Source organism: Topomyia yanbarensis, chromosome 2, assembly GCF_030247195.1.
Source record: "Topomyia yanbarensis strain Yona2022 chromosome 2, ASM3024719v1, whole genome shotgun sequence".
NCBI lineage: Eukaryota > Metazoa > Arthropoda > Insecta > Diptera > Culicidae > Topomyia > Topomyia yanbarensis.
The window spans coordinates 442,759,004-442,776,014 of NC_080671.1; the positions used below are offsets into that span (position 1 = coordinate 442,759,004).

The 17,011-nt window shown below is 35.9% G+C and overlaps 1 protein-coding gene across 1 annotated transcript in view; it reads right to left on the bottom strand.

Moving 5' to 3' along the window:
- LOC131685655 (putative odorant-binding protein A10) overlaps positions 1 to 13,516 on the bottom strand; it is a 43,432-nt gene extending 29,916 nt beyond the window's left edge. Inside the window, exons 1-2 of the mRNA XM_058969524.1 lie at positions 13,376 to 13,516; positions 12,327 to 13,300 (exon numbers count right to left, since the gene is read on the bottom strand). Of these exons, the coding sequence (XP_058825507.1) occupies positions 12,327 to 12,338 (12 nt within the window). The 5' untranslated portion in view covers positions 12,339 to 13,300; positions 13,376 to 13,516. The remainder of the gene's footprint in view (positions 1 to 12,326; positions 13,301 to 13,375) is intronic.
- Between the last annotated feature and the right edge of the window lie 3,495 nt (positions 13,517 to 17,011).

Consider the following 17,011-nt stretch of genomic DNA (forward strand, 5'->3'; position numbering starts at 1 on the left):
ACAAAAATATGTGACGCGGAAAACCCGCCAACTTACTCCGTCTCCGGGGTAAGTTGGCGGTATGTGAGGATACGCCAAAAACTAAGCAATCAAATGGAGATGCAATTACTTCAAGGGTCCTTTTGGAACGTACTGAATGTCTTTTCGAGAAAACTGTATATTAACCGACATTTGCTATTATATTTCAGTTTCAATACCCCGGCATTTTGACTTTGGCGCGTACGTAGCAAATTTTTGAAATTCTTCATGCAATTGACCGGAATAAATGTCTCCTACCTTGGCGAGATACACGAGAAATAGATTTTCTTACTTTGGAGCGAATTCCAGAAATAAAAATTTTTGATGACTTTTTTTGCACTGTAAATAGTACCGCCAACTTGCCCCAACCGCATATTTTATTAAAAACTATTTAAAAAATAACTTTTGTTTGTGGATAGATGTAATATCTATACGGATACTGAAAGCTCTTTTCACGCGCTATCGAAAAAATATAATCATTCGAGAAATAGATTGAAAATCACCCTATATAACGCAAATTATTTAAAATTTTGAAAATTTACTTGGTATGCTGGAAAACACAATATCACCCACAACTTCCACCAAACAAATCGTTTTGCAACAAAAACACATTGGATAACGGGTTTCACCTAACTTGAAGTACACAAGAAGAGGCAGCGCTATATGCTTAATAGAAACAGAGAAAAAGGGATTCCGCCAGCTTACCCCAACCGCCAACTAGCCCCGGGCTCCCCGTATGTGTAGGAAATATTCAATAATGTGAGTAGTAAAGGTAGTACTATCCACTTGAAAAATAATTACCCACTGGAAACTTGGAAACAATCCTAGTAGTTGAGTTTTGCCGCACATGTGTCTCGGGCGGACGTTTACGGCGCTGCACAGTGGTCAAAATGAGCAATTTCATACCTTTAATTATTTTGCGGCTAAACCATAAGGTTTTGAGTTTTGGTGATTTAGGACAAGTTTTTGGAGTTATTAAGATAATTTTTCATAAATAGACGACCATGTTCCAAAATGAAATGTAAAGGCATTTTTAAATGTAACTTTTTACTGGAAGGAGATAGACAGTTTGAGTCTTCGGCAAAGTTGCAGACAATGTTATGTTTAGTAATTTAACTGAAGATACTAACTCTCTATCTACAGCTGTTTCGTTGTTATGAGAAGTTTTATAATGAACCCCATTAAAATCGGTTTATTTAAAATAACTTTTGTCATATTCATTTCTCTACAACAATGTTCTTCACAATGTTTTAGATATTGTAAAAATCCACAACTTTGTTAAATATTGTAAGAAGATCAAATGTTTATACTAAGAGTTATAGCTGTTTCTTTGATTAAAAATGTCATATTTCTTAAGAAGTTTACTAAAAAAGATGTAAAAGTATGCAAATGAAATAATGTTATCTTGAAAGTACTAACAATCTACTAAAAAATCCTGAAGGAGTATCTGTTTGTATCCAAGAATGTTATAAAAGAATGAAACGGCGAGCATTTGAACTTTTCCTTCAGCGCTATCTGGCTTCATTATATTCAACCATTTTATATGCACTGTATTCAAAATTATTTTAGTTATTATAATCAACTAGGTGATACACATCGCGCGTTGCTGCGACTTTCAATGAAATAGGAGGAAAACACAATTTGTTCCGAAGCGCCATCTGGCGGGCAGATAATCCCCAACCAATAGCACACAAACACGCTCCATAACAAATGCCTACTATGTACAAATTTTTGAGGGCAATCGGTCAGGCGTTTTGGAGTCCATAATTCATATACATACAAACATTGACTTTTATATATAATCAATTAATGAGTTATTGTAAAAGTAATATTATAATTTAACAAAAAGTGCTCAAAGTTCCGTTGAAAATTGTGTGAAGAAGTACTGTACAAATTTTTGAAATAATTGGTCCAGTAGATTCTGAGTTATGATGCACACCTATTTTCTTAAAGTTTCCCCCACAGATTCACTCTCAAATATTTTCAATATTTTGCCATGAAAATTAGAGGGAGTAAGTTCAAATGTTGAATTATTATATGGAAATTGACTAACGCTTTGTGTATCATCAAAATCTATTAAAAGCAATTTTCGCCGAATGAACCTAATCTCTTACCCCCCTCGTCCAAATTTGCTGGGTATATTGTAAACCGTGTATAAGCGCAAAATTGAAATAAAGCAACTTCGATATTCTTTGTTCATCGGATGCTTCTATTCTATTTGATCAACAGGATGTTTGGTTCATGGTTAAGAACCTCTCGGGGGGTGATAGACTGTCATATTTGGAGAAAAAAATTGTTCTACACATACCATCAAATCTCAACCGTTACAGAGTTATTGAACTTTATGTGTAAAAAACTTATTTGTCTTAAAATACCTCTAACTTAAAAAGTATACTTTGTATTTCAAATATTTTAGGTCCACTGGGAAGGTGAGAAAATTTCGCATTGAGTGATGACCTCACATGTTTCAGCTAATGAGTTTAAGTAGCCTTTTCAAAGTAATTTAGTGAAAATTAAACAATTCATCGATTTTTCGTTCATTTCTTGAAAATCCAAATAGTTAATCTCATCATTTTAATAATCCAGATTATTAGTCTTGAAGAGCTGCATAATTCGTTCTTTGACATGATACACTTGCCTTTTCTTATTTTCATGAGTTTGGGTTATTCAACTTGGATATTTTTATCTCATTTTCACTAATACCAGCTCTAATTGAAAAAGTATGGCACTTATTGTACTTTTTTTCTTTTTATTCGAAAGCCAGGAAAATTTTACAGTGAAAAATGTATTAATACCTTTCAGTTAAGTGAATTTAGTATTCTTTTAGAAGTAAATTAGTTTAAAGTTAGTGCTATTATTAGCATTTTCGTTAATTTTCTTTAAATAGTAAATAATAACCATCACCATTATTGTCATGGAAATAATGCATCTCAGCAAGTTCTACAGTTCTTTCTTTGACTCCATTCAATTATCTCTTTTTGTTTCGACGCAAAATCGTTTTTATCACATCGTTTCATAAGCAAAAATAACGATTTCGACCCCACTACATTTGTGGCGAGGTCACGCTGTGTTAACTATTAAATAGCAGCAAAATGAAAAGAGATGTAGACAAAGTGTCAAAGGAAAAGTTATAGAGAACATTAAGGGGCCTCAAATGAACAATAGTAATGATAAATTTTGTTGATTAATAATTAGAATAATTAAAAAACTCTCCAGAAACACAAATTTTGAGTTATTTCGTTAGTAAAAAATCATTTAGTACACTTAACTAAAAGATATTTGTACATACACTGATAGGACATTTTCTCAGCTTTCCAATAAAATTTTGTAAATAACGATATAAAGCCTATTTTTCAGATTAGAGCCATTTAAGCACTTGCAAGTCGGTTACAGGAAACGTATAGTAATGAAATTACAAAGAAATGAGAAGAGATAGGAATATGTCTTCCAAGAACAAATTATGAATCGTCCTAAAACCCAACTTTTGGAAAATGGATATTGCTATAATCATACTTCATTATTTCGCGAAAATTAGCAAAAACCTCCTAAAAACACTAACTTTTCACTACTTTACAGCTAAAAGGTAATTAAAACTAATTAACTAAAAGATATGAGAACACCATTGAATAGGAAATTTTCTCACCTTTCGAATGGAACTAAACAATTTAAAATACAAAGTATACTTTTAAAGTTAGAGGTACTTTAAGACAAATAAGTTTTTTACACAAAAAGTTCAATAACTCTGTATCGGTTGAGATTTGATGGCATGTGTAGAACAATTTTTTTCTCCAAATATGACAGTCTATCACCCTCCGAGAGGTTCTTAACCATGAACCAAACACCCTGTATATATTACTGACAATAAATTTTATGTAAGGCATTCCAGTATGCTTTCAGATTTTCAAGCATTTTTATATAGTCGTTTATTAGTTAGCGATTTTGTTTGTCGTCGAAATTGGTAAACGTAAGTTGTTGCAGTTTTCGAGTAAAACCGAGAATGATCCAAATAAAAATTTGCATAACAACGCAGAAAACAGTTCATCGAAAGTGGATAAGATAACTAGATCATCAACATTCTTTTGTAGACCTTTGCTACTTTCCCATTATTTAAGATTGAATAGAATATAAACGTCGTTAGAACTCAAATACTCGCCATTTCATTTGTCCGCAACATTCTTGAATATCAACGGATACTAACCATTCCTTCGTGACTTTGCAGTAGATTGATAGTACTTTCAAGATAATACAATATCACCTGCATATTTTTGCAACTTTTTTTAGAAAACTGGCTAAGAAATTTGACATTTTTGATCAAAGGAACATCTCTAACTCTTTATATAAGCCTCAGAGCGTTTTAAAATGTTCAACAAAGTTGTGGAGTTTTACAATATCTAATACATTGCAGAGAACACTGTTGCAGAGAAATTAATATGACAAAAGTTATTTTCAAAAAACAGAATTTTTAAGGGTGCTAACGAAAACTTCTCATAACAACGAATCGGCTGTAGATAAAGAGTTAGTACCTTCAGATAAATTACTTAAAATAACATTCTCTACAACTTTGCTGAAGACTCAAACCGCCTATTTCCTTTCAGTAAAAAGTTAAATTTCAGAAATGTTTTTACACTTCATTTCGGAACATGACAGTCTACTTCAAAAAATCCGTCTTAATAACTCCAAAAACTTGTCTGAAATCACCAAAACTCAAAACCCTATAGTTTAGCCACAAAATAATTAAAGGCATGAATTTGCTTATTTTGACTACTGTGCGCTGGTCAGCTATTCTCGTCCGCGTCCCATATCATCTATTTTATAAGGTGATTCATCAACCGTGCTATATTTGAAAATGAACCACCTTGGTTATGCAACTAATTTTTCCGATCTTATTTTATGAGGAATTCCTCGAAGATCCGTCCGAAAATCTTTAAAATCGTGACCGACCATCTTAGATTCCAATGAAACTTTACACGTTTCACCGTCATGCAAGACTAAATATTTTCCACAGGTAATAAGATTATTTTGACTCAAGAGCAACTTTTCAAAAGGGCGTAAACGTTTCTACGTGCATGAACTTCAAAATTTTTTTGTTCGATTACTGTATTTTATACAGCAAAACTATCTGAGAACAAGTTATAGGGAATGAATACTTCTGTCTAAAAAAAATATACACTGAAAAAAATGTTGTCATTTTTCAAAAAAACAAAAATTTATGATAAAAATTTAAATTGCGAAAAAAACCATTTTTTTAATTTTTTTATATTTTGTTACCAAAAACCTAAAGAGAAAAGAAACATTTTGAATGTGATTGCATGCTGGAGAAAAAATCGGTAAAAAAAGTTTTTCTAACAAAAAAAAAATGTAAAATATTCCGTAAAAATCTATTTTTCCCCTTTTGAATATCAAACTTCCTTGTTTTAATTTTTTTTCATAAAAGAATCTTTTACCCCCACTCTTGTATATAGAACTGTATTTCTAGTCTTAAGATAGCTGTAGAATTCTTCCTCTCAATATAAAAAAAATATCTGAACATTGTAACCTCCTAGTTTTAAGTATTTAAAATGTAATAAACAAAAGAATTTGGCACCGCCAAGCTAACGCATTTGTGCCTTTCAAATAAACGAACTGAATAAAAAAAATAAATAAAAGCTACTGCAAGACAGCTTCGGACGAAGCAGTAAGTATCATTGATCAGTAATTACGTACAAGCCTGTATTGATTCTTCTGGTTTGTAGGGGAAGATGGGGTAAAACGCACCTCCTAAGGAAATATGATCATAACTCAGCTATAGAACATAAATCGGGAGAATTTAATTAATGATATCGTTCTGTCAACATTTTACTCTGTAATCACAATCATAACGCTTTACAAAATAATCAAGAGCATGAAAAATATTCGATTCTTCAAAATCATTAAAAATTGTCTTTTGAAAAATCAGCGGGGCAAAACGCACCTGTTCGGGGGTAAATTGCACCACAACAACGGAGCAGAATGCTCGGTGAATAAGCAAGTAGTTTTGTTTTCTGGCGAGATTTCACAAAAGTGTGCCATTAAATAGCCTTAGGTTATGCAATTAGTAGGTTTTCAGAACAATTTTTCTATTTCGATTATAAATCAGCCAAATCAAAGTATGACAGTATTGAACGTACAATTGTGTAAATCCAATAGATGTATTTAGGTTTGAGACCCCAGGTCTTTCCAAAAGTTCGTCTGCACTGCCCGAAGGCCATGCACGCTTTCTTGACTCTGAACTAAATGTGAGCAGACCAATTCAGTTTGGAATCCAATATGACTCCAACGTATTTGACTTGATCTGCACACAGTAGCTCAGAATCAAAGAACTGCAAGGGACGAACCCCGGTTGTTATTCGCTTCTTCGTGAAAAGAACCATTGAAGTTTTGCTTGGGTTAACTGATAGTTTAACTTGTCGACACCACTGTTCGACGGCTCTTAATGCTTGTTGCATTAAGTCAAAGATTGTGCCGATGCAAAATCCAGTAATTAGTATTTGGTAATCGTCAGCAAACCCGTAGGTTGGAAATCCAAGCTCATTGAGTTTCTTCAACAAGCCGTCAGCTACTAAGTTCCATAACAAAGGTGACAGAACGCCGCCCTGAGGACAACCGCAAATACTCAACTTCCGTATCTCAGCCTGTCGCAGTGACGAGCAAAGTATGCGGTTACTAAGCATTGCGTTTATCCAACCTGAGATACATGCAGGTATCCCATGACCGCGCGTCGCTTCCAGAATAGACTGGAAGGACACATTGTCAAAAGCACCCTCAATATCTAGGAATACACCCAAGCTAGATTGCTTGAGGGAGAAGGCCTTCTCAATGTTGTAAACAACATCGTGAAGCAGAGTGATCGTGGATTTCCCACACTGATATGCATGTTGCATTTTATGCAGTGGATATTCAAATAAACTAACGTTCCTGATGTGATGATCGATTATCCGTTCCAAAGCTTTCAGAAGAAAAGAACTTAAGCTGATAGGCCTAAAACTCTTGGCTTCTTCATAGCTTGAGCGCCCCCCTTTGGGAATAAATCTAACAGTTATTTCTCGCCATGCTTTCGGGATATACCCGGTAGCAAGACTGGGAAGCAAAATCTTTTTCAATACATGTTTAAGAATATCAAATCCCTTTTGCAGTAGCACGGGAAGTATTCCATCTTTTCCGGGTGATTTGTATGGAGCAAAGCTGTCAACTGCCCACTTGACCGATTCAGTGGAAACCAATGTGCGTGCTAACGCCCACGAGTCCGAATCACCAGAATGAGATCTGTGAACATTGATCAACTCCGGATCGATACAACCTGGAAAGTGTGTGTCGAAGAGACAATTAAGAACATCTTTTTCGTCCGTCACATAAACACCATCTCTGGTTTTCAAGGAGTTCATCTGAAAATCATTCGATTTGGAGAGAATTTTATTTAACCTGCTAGCCTCGTTCAGACTAGAGACATTAGTGCATAGGCTTTGCCAGCCAGCCCGTTCTGCAGATCTAAGACATTTCTTATATGCACTACGAGCTGACCTGAAAGCCCTGGAGTCATCACGCTGACGCCGGTTCCAAGCTCTTCTCATAACTTTCTTCATTCTATCAAGCTCAGCCCTCCACCAAGGGGTTCCCCTAGTCGATTTAACAGTACGAAGTGGACAAGCTTCTTCGTAGGATGCTAATATGAATGAGTTTGTCGTATCCACGACGTCATCTAAGTCGTCTAGTTGACTAATTGTTGGAAAATATCCATGAAATTTAGTCGCTAAGTTTTCCAAAAAGAGGTCCCAGTTTGTAGACTTAGGATTACGATATGTCACCACATTGAAGGTGACATCAAAATGCTCGAAAAATATATATTTATGATCGGATAGAGACGGTTCAGTTTCATTTGGAACCTGCCAATTTCCCAGTTCATGCAAAATTCTATCAGAGCAAAGTGTTATGTCTAACACCTCCTCCCTCCCAGACCTCGCAAAAGTTGGTCGGTTTCCCACATTCAGAATATGGAGATTTGTACTACTTATGTACTCCATCAGTTCAGAGCCTCTCAGATTGATGTCTGAGCTGCCCCAAATGATGTGATGAGCATTCGCATCACTGCCGATAATGAGCGGAAGCCCATTTCTGCTACAATATGATACAACGCTTTTGAAATCATCAGAAGGAGATGATTCGTTATGCGGTAGGTATGCTGAACAATATATATATTTTTTGTCTACGTTTCCGACAGTCAATGTAACTGTGACAACACAGATATCGCGAGTTGTGAGCTCCGATATGAGACACGCGTCAATAGCCTTATTTGCAAGAATGCAAGCACGAGGCATTTCACGTGGGTTAGTCATGCCTGTCTTGTTGTAAGCAATGAAGGCAGTGTTAAGCAACATTCCAAAATAGAAGTTTCCTTTATGGAAATACGGTTCTTGAACCAATGCTATGGAAGCTTTACCTTCCTGCATGAGTCGAGATAAATTCATAGTTGCTGTACGTTTATGTTGGAGATTGATTTGTGCTATTCTAACCATTGTTGATTAGAGAACTGTACATTTCATCTCCAACACAAATTGCACAACAACTAGAGGACACCAAGCGAGTTGGGATGTTAACGCATTTAGCGAGCCATATCAGGTTTAAATGGGACATGATCATTTGATTCCCACGATTTGCGAAGAAAATAATGGTCCACTGTGTCAGAGATTCGCATAACACAGCAAGGGCAAAACCCAAAATGCTCCGTGCGCGACTGGCATATTTTAGACCCTCCAATCATTAAGTCCTCGGCACGGAACTACACCTTGACTTAGGGTCTCCTACTTTCAGTCGCCTCCTACGACATGGCAGCAGGACTCCAGTGGCTCAATTCTAGGCCGGATACCACACGGCCTCTGGGCAGGTTCATCTGTACACATCGAAATTTGATAATCGAAACTCAACAAAACTTCACCGAAGTACCATCAGCCGAGAGTCTCTGCAAACCCCCAGCCAACAAAAATTCGGCAAAATTAAGTGGATCATCGGTGAAAAAAATCGGTGTGTAGAGTGAACGTTCCGCTGCGTAATGCAGCATACTGGGGAGTTCGCCCGACTTTTCCCAGGCTCCGTTCGCCATTGAGAATGTTTTAAACCCCCTCAACAATTTTACCCATAGCACGGGTCGCATGACACTATGGAATTGGGGTTCCCTGTTTGGTAGATTTTTACCACTGAAACAGGTAGTCCGTAGTGTTATTCTTAGCCGGTTGAAACAACCACTACCGACACTACATGGCTTATCTAGGCTGTTCGGTGAAAGAAGCTGACATTGAAGAACAGCTTCCATATTTAGATGGGCGAACAGCCGCAGTCACGAGCTCAGTCAGGTATCTGAATCACGGATGGGTCCTGGTGTTCAAAGCCATGAAGAATGTCCGAACATGCTATATGCGGTATATGTTTTTACTTCGAGTTCCAGTGTTTCCTCCAGCTGGTAGATGCAAACTTCGACATTGTGTCGTAATTGGTGCATGTACGAGAGCTCTGTGGAGTCTTCTGGGGTTGTGCATTTTGATATACTCTTGCAGAAACTTTTTGATCTACGATACCGAAGTTGTATCAGAACTTGCCAACTCAAGGCGTTAGACTTTCCTATGTCCCGACATCTGTTATATCTTCTTTATGATTTACTCTTAATATCACGAGATAAAATCGGCTACGGAAAATTTTCTATAATTGAGCAGTCCTTGATTTCCTCAAAAACTCTGACGAACACCATCTTTCTAAGCTACACTCGGGAGATGTATAATAATTTACCAGGTCCTAAAAGTTTCTGCGCTCACTAGCGCCGCATAGTGAGAGTATTCTAAACTAATCGTTGGGTAGTTCTCGACCTCTCAAGCAACTTTTTTTGAAGATACCACCCTTCTGAACTGCCTTTATGTTGAGATGCAGAAATTGAAAGAAAAAATGCTACTAATTTTCCTTGTTTTTGATATACTTTTCTATAGGAAAATCCAGTTAACAAACTTTCTACTGCGATTAGAGCTATGTTCACCTGTTAAAACATGTTAAGATATGTGTAAGGAACAACCTTCGATGATATGTGTCCATGTAGGGCCTATTAAATCAGAGTGTAAGTGATGTTACTATGGAAACATAGCAAAAACACGATTTTTGATTGGAGACACCTCTAAATCATGTCCAAATGAGGCCATTTTTGGCGAAAGTTCTTAAATTCACACCTAGAACAAAAATTTGAGCTGACCCATGTATATTTCAAAACTTTTTCAAAATGTGGAGAGGTCTAATGCAGGTCCATTCCAATTTAATCTATCCATGATCGAGTAGCCGTTGAGCTCTTCAAGAACTTTGCCAAAAGCGCAAATATTAGACATTTGAGATATATCACAATCTACAAAATGCAGAAAGCATGAACGCTCACTAGCGCCGCATAGTGAGAGTATTATAAACTAATCTGTTACCGTTGGTTAATCCTCGACCGCTGGAGCAACTTAATTGAAGACACCACCCTTCTAAACTGCCTTTATATTGAGATGCAGAAATTGAAAAGTAAAATGCGTACTCACTAGTGTCACCTAGCGGGTAAAAGCGAAATTTTGCTATACATTGTCAAACAGCACTTGTCGCCCTGGAGAACTTTACCAAAAACAGCGTTTTCTTAAATTATCAGACATTATAAATATGTCCATAAAGTTTCACTCTTATTAGCGCCATCTAGTGGGCGAGTTCTGAACTAATTTGTTCGCCGTAGGACAGAGCTCGACCTGCCTATGAATATTGCCAAAGACACCACCCTTCCAAATGATCATGATCTCGAGATACATGCTTTGAAAGAAAATGTTCTCTAGCGCCGCCTGGCGGGTCCATTCCAATTTAATCTGGCGGCATAGTTCTCAACTAATTGGATACCCAATTACTCTAAGTTGTAGGCCCAAGTGAGTACAACAACTTTGCCAAAGAAAGTATGGCGCTACATGTTGACACGGACGAAATAATCGGCCACAGCCCCAATTAGTCGAAATCCCATAAGCAATGGGTATCCTACATATTCATTTTCATTGAATGTATTAAGCAGTTTCACACCTATTTAAAGATCAGGGGCCCCTCAGTTCAATAGTGCCGGCTCTGGCCGACGTATATTTTCATCAACGCAACGCGGCCTGGAACTCAAATGTGGGGCACGAATGTTGCATGATCTATTTGCTCCAACAAATAACTTCAGAATCTGTCGTTTTATAAAATTAAAAATATACCTACTTACAGAAATATTACTAAATACAAAATTAAACATCTTGTGATTATACAATTTTTCCTACGAGAAAAGTATTTCAAACAGAATTCAACGTGAAAATTTCGTATAACGGTAATGTTGAATTCAATGGAGTGTGTTGATGATGATAAATAAATTAACGTGAAATTCAACGCCGGTAATGCGCTAAATTCATTGTTATCGGCGGTAAAGTTGAATTCAACGATAACAACCCTGGGATACACTCAGGTTTTTTTACGCGGGGTATACAGGCCGTATAAATTAAAACCAAAATCCGCGGAAATGAAAACCGCGTAAATTTAAAAAAAACCGCGTGAGTTTCCTCGTAAAAATACCGTGCAAAAAAAACCTGAGTGTATAAGTAAATATTGTAATACCATTCTCTGTAGTTTACATATGCTTTACGGTAATAAAAAATAAATTCCAAGAATTATATTGGAAAACGAATAATTGAAATCGGTCGGCGAATGACTGGTTTGCGATTGCTCTAAGAAGAGTATCACTTTTCTCAGTACTGACTTTGATTTGCAGTTTTTGCAATTACTTAGGATATGCAAGTCCTTTTCACCAAATTATGTAATCAATGGATTTGCAAAAGCTATACCTTTCTGAATGGTGAAATCGTAGAACAAACAACTCAGATAAGGCTAATCAAATTCAGCGTTCCAACTTTTTTCGATGGCTTTATTTTACTATAACTTGTAATTGATAGTATCGTCCTATCTTTTGAGGGCGACTTGAACTTCCAACATTCCAATCATAGCGATCATAAAAAAAAATTGTTTCAGTAAAAAGTTTGTTGATAACTCACATTTAGACACTCCCATTGGACCCTGCAAGGTGAATCTACGGTATGGATGCTGTGACAATCTGGCATCGCTGACTGAGACACTGTCGTTGATTACACTTTGCGAAACGCTCAAGGAAATTTGACTTGAGCAATTTGCTACCCGACTCGCAGTACTCGAGATTAAACCAAAGTACCCTAGCCGCAGAAAGAAACCCTTCCGAAGAAAATTACATAATGGCCATTACTTACTCCTGAAAACATTTTTTTGCTCTTCCACCGCAGCTGTTTGTACTCTGCCGTAATCAGCTCCACTGCCGTGCTACTACCACCGATGAAAGCTTAGTGTTTTTTTTTTTTTCTTCTTTGCTTCACCAAACTCTTGCCGGTCGGTGATGACCACTTTCAGCTTCTCCTGTACTCAAAAAGATGTTCACTGCTTGTGCTGCTAGTCGTTGGTTGGGGTATTGTGGATTATTTTTTCAACACCGAAAGAAACGGTATTATCTAATAATGGAAGCCTTTCAAGCAACGACCGAAACCGCCGAGGGAATTTCGTTCGAGAGCGCTTTTTTTCTGTTTTCTTCTGTTGGCTGTTGCACGTTTCGTCTTCTGGACCGTGCACTCAATTTGACACAAACGCAGCAGCAGCAGAAGTAATAGGAAGAGGAAAATGCACCGAAACTTGCAGCTCACTGATAACAACTTTTTTTTTTTGCTCGTCTTTCTTCTCCAATCCAACAACACGTGGTAATGAAATTTTCGCTTGGATGGAAACTTGTTCCCACTGCCTTTTCGTTTCGGCACTTAGAATCAGGGAAAATTCCTTCAATGCGCGTTCACTTTGTAAACTTTTTTTTTTCTCTGCTAGGCACGTACCGACTTGGACGACGACGACGATGAAATGGGGAAAAAATTGGATCCTTCTGCCTGGTAGAACAGATTGAAGAAGTAGTGACTCGGCTTCGCTGTGTTGGTCTCGCGTCAGTCCACAGTCAGTCCTGGGAGTGGGGTTGGGTTGTGGGTACCTGATCAAATTTGCACTCTCGACACCACTACACAAGAGGTCTGATGCAGGTCGTCCAAAAACTACCCGAGGCAGACCGAAACTGATTGCAATGAGACACACACTTTGGCTACGGCTACCTCTACTCTAAGCAGACACCGACACCGATTTAGCATTTCGTGTGTCTCCTTCACCCTCCCAGCACCATTCCATACGTGGACTAGAAAGAAAGAGAAGGGGTGCGGTACTGTGTTACATACTCGATCCGTACTTGATTGTCTGCCTGGTTACTTACTTGATCGCTTACCGACTCAGTTTTATTACACCTTGGAATTTGTTTTTATTTTTCTCCTTCTTCTACGCGCCGGTGTGGTGGCCTGGGTCCGACGGAGAGTAATTACCGTGCTGTTTTATTATGTCGTCTATTCGGCAAGTGGCAAGGGTCTGAGATCGAATCGAGACTACGGTTGTATAGCAATCAATCCAGCCAGACACGTCGTCGTTGTCGTCACCGGGGAAGAGTGCGTCATCAAAATGGGGATTGAAAAAGAGTGGCCAATGGTTTTTGGTCAATTATTAAATTGATGGTACGTGTAAAGTTACTATCAGCTAGCTAGGTGGATTTTTAGTGTTTGTTATTCGTGCTCTCGATCGGCGCCAGCAATTATATCTACATATGATTCCACCTTTGAAATAAAGTATAACCATGTAGTCTTCGAACAATAGTGGGATTTTAAAGATTTCGATAAACACACATACCTGATACCGTGCAGCATACGTTAACTGGAACATCGATTGTTTGCTAATTTCATCCTCTTTTCAGCTTTTTTCACCTAGAGACTTGAACTACTTCAAGTGACGAACCCGCCAGCATAGTTGATATGGATCAGTGTTAAGATCGTAGATTAGCACATTTAATTGGTATCGGACGTACGTATCGGTGCTATAGTGCAGCCTTAGAGGGAAAATGCGGTCCCAGGATGGTAAAATATGCAGGACTCAACCTCAGCTCACTCAGTTAATTAAACACACGATTGCTCGAAACGAATTAATATCTTATTTAGTAGTCCAGTTATTCATAAGGTTTTTTAGCTACCGTTGTTGTATTTGATATTTGTTCAGAAGATATACAAATATCTCAAGTTAAAGATTAAGATTCAGGGAGCATTTTGGATTTAATGACTTGAAAAAGCCGGTTTATTTGGTGAAAATGGTTTTCCAAAATTCCTATATCGTCGCTGTTGTGCTATCTAATGACAAACGCCATTGTGGGATAGTATGAGTTAGACATGCCCTAGGGTGGGTGAGCCAGTTATAGCACTAGTTAAGCATAACGAAGGGGTTTGGTCCTTCATTTTCGTCAATTACAAACTATATTTTTTTAAAAAGAACTGAGAGTTCCTAACAAGAATCTGTCTTGGATTCAACCGATTTTTCTACGAAAGAGTTTTGAATATAAAGTCAAAGCTTTGTCTCTTGCTCCAGTTATGGCACCAAGTGTTCCATCGTTGACCCTAGTAGTGCTTCATTTGTTGACACTATTATTATTTCAAAAATATCTTTGTTGACGTTTATTATTTATTTATTATTATTACTTGATAATTTTTTTTTGTAAGTAGTAAAAGCCCCTTTGAGTGAAATTTCATTTTTCAATCTCTTCTCAAAAAGGTACAAAACCTACTTATCTTTTCAAAAAAATATATGTATAATAAATTCTTAAATTAATTTAGCTCACTCGGTTAAATAAATCCATAACAGAGCTAAGCTTCATACTTCCTATGTATGTGAAATATAATGCTTGATTGTGTAATTCTTTCGATTAGTAAGTCGTCTTTAAAGATCTGAAAATATATACATTTTATGAAGTATCAAAGTTTCAGATTGGATCTCATAAGAAATTCAAAGATGCTTTTAAGGACAACAAAGTCTTATTGGCTAATACATCTCTAACAGAATGAAAGATAAGTTTTCCTACAGAAGAGAGGGCAGAAATAGAATGTTGTCTTGTTTCTGAAAATCGCGAACAATGTAAAATGATATGATAAATATCCTCCAGGGCCGTAGATAGAAAATACGGGCCCAGAGGGTCCAACGTACGGGCCCCCAGCACTGTATATTGCCCGTGTATCACAAAATTAAAGTTTGAAATCCATTGTATTTACTGATATTATATATTTATATTACTCTGAAATTATATTGTTATGAACCATTTTTTTTGCTCTAGTTATTTGTAGTGCCAATGACGGTAGAAAGAATTTTTTCGTCAATAGTATTAGTAAAAGTAAAGAAATGGAAAGATTAAAAATGTAGTACATAATTGCAAAAATTATAAACATTATCCAAACAAAAAAAATTCAAAGAATCCCTTTGTTCAATTGTACAAAAAACAAAATAAAGGGAAAACTTTATATTGAAAGTGTGTACAGAAAAACTAAAATCGCAAAATCAACCGCATAAACAAATTAAAGTCAATTGTCAAAAAATGTATAATCGAAAACAACCAAACCACCAAAACAAAACCTGTAAGAATCGATAATAGAAAACAGGAAACTAGACAATCAAATTGCAAAGATTAAAGTAGTCGAACATTGTTGAACAAATGGTGAAAATTATAAAAAAAATCGGCAGATGTTGAAAAATTTTGAGAACCAATGAAAATGAAAAAAAAAACAACTAAAAAAAATACGAACATTGATATAAGATAAAAATGCATAAAACTGAAAAGCTCGAAAATGATTAAATATATTCAACATTAAAAACAAGAAATATTTAAAGAGATAGAAAAAGTGAATAAAGCGTTAAGAATGTATAAAAGTAGAGGAATAGATATAAAAGACAAAAATAATATAAACATGAAGAAATTAAAAAAAAAATGAAATGAACAAAAACGGACAAAATGGAAAACAAAAAATAGTATAAAACTTAAATGGTATACCATAGAAACACACAAAATTGAAAAAATAACAAGAAGAAATTGAAAAAATAGATTAGATTATTTAAAGAATGGAAAACAACATTAGAAATGAGTCTTGACAGTAATTCAAACAACAGCCTAAATGTAAAACGAAGAAAAAATGCGCATAATGGAATAAAAAAATCTAATGTTTTCTAGAAAAATAAAAAAATGAAAAAACAAACCTATTGGAAAATGGCCAACAGAAAAAAGCACTTTCAAAGTAGGTTATATGGAAAAATTAAGAATAACTAAAATGAACAAAATGAAAGATTAAGGAACATGCGTAAGAAAAAATTATAATAAATTAGCAATTAGAAAAAATAAACCTACAGAAAACGGAAAGCTGTACCAAAATACGAGAAATGAAGATAAAGGGACAATGAGACATTTTAAAATGAATTTAAAAAAGTAAAACTGCAAAAATATATAGAGAGAAAAGAAAATAGAAAAAGGAAATGATAAGAATGAATGGAACTAATAGACTAATTTTGAATGTTTGATATAATGACAAAAGAAACAAATGAAAAAGCAGGGTATTAATATATGAAACGACAGAAAAAATAAAATAAAATGGAAAAACTCAGCAATGACTATAAATTAAGGTAAGTGGTATGGATAAAAATGCAAAAATAAACAGCGTGAAAAGCAGGACAAAATCAAAATATGGTAACAATGGAAATAGATAAAAAAAGCAGAATGTTGAAATTGTAGATATACCGCGACTTGCAGCCTTCATCAGTGTTTGTATCAATATACGAAAGACATCAAAAAAGAAAAGTGTTTAAAATAACATTCCACTAAGTCGTTCAAAAACAGTGCTTTTTTAAGTGCTGAAAAAAATTGATCAACGAAATTTTAACAAAATTTTAAAAAATCCATGTAATAATGGGGAAAATAGCGAACCATGGATCAACTTACAAATAAGGGTTGTGGTTGGATTTTACGCTATGCTGGTTTCGAAAGGGAAAATATACT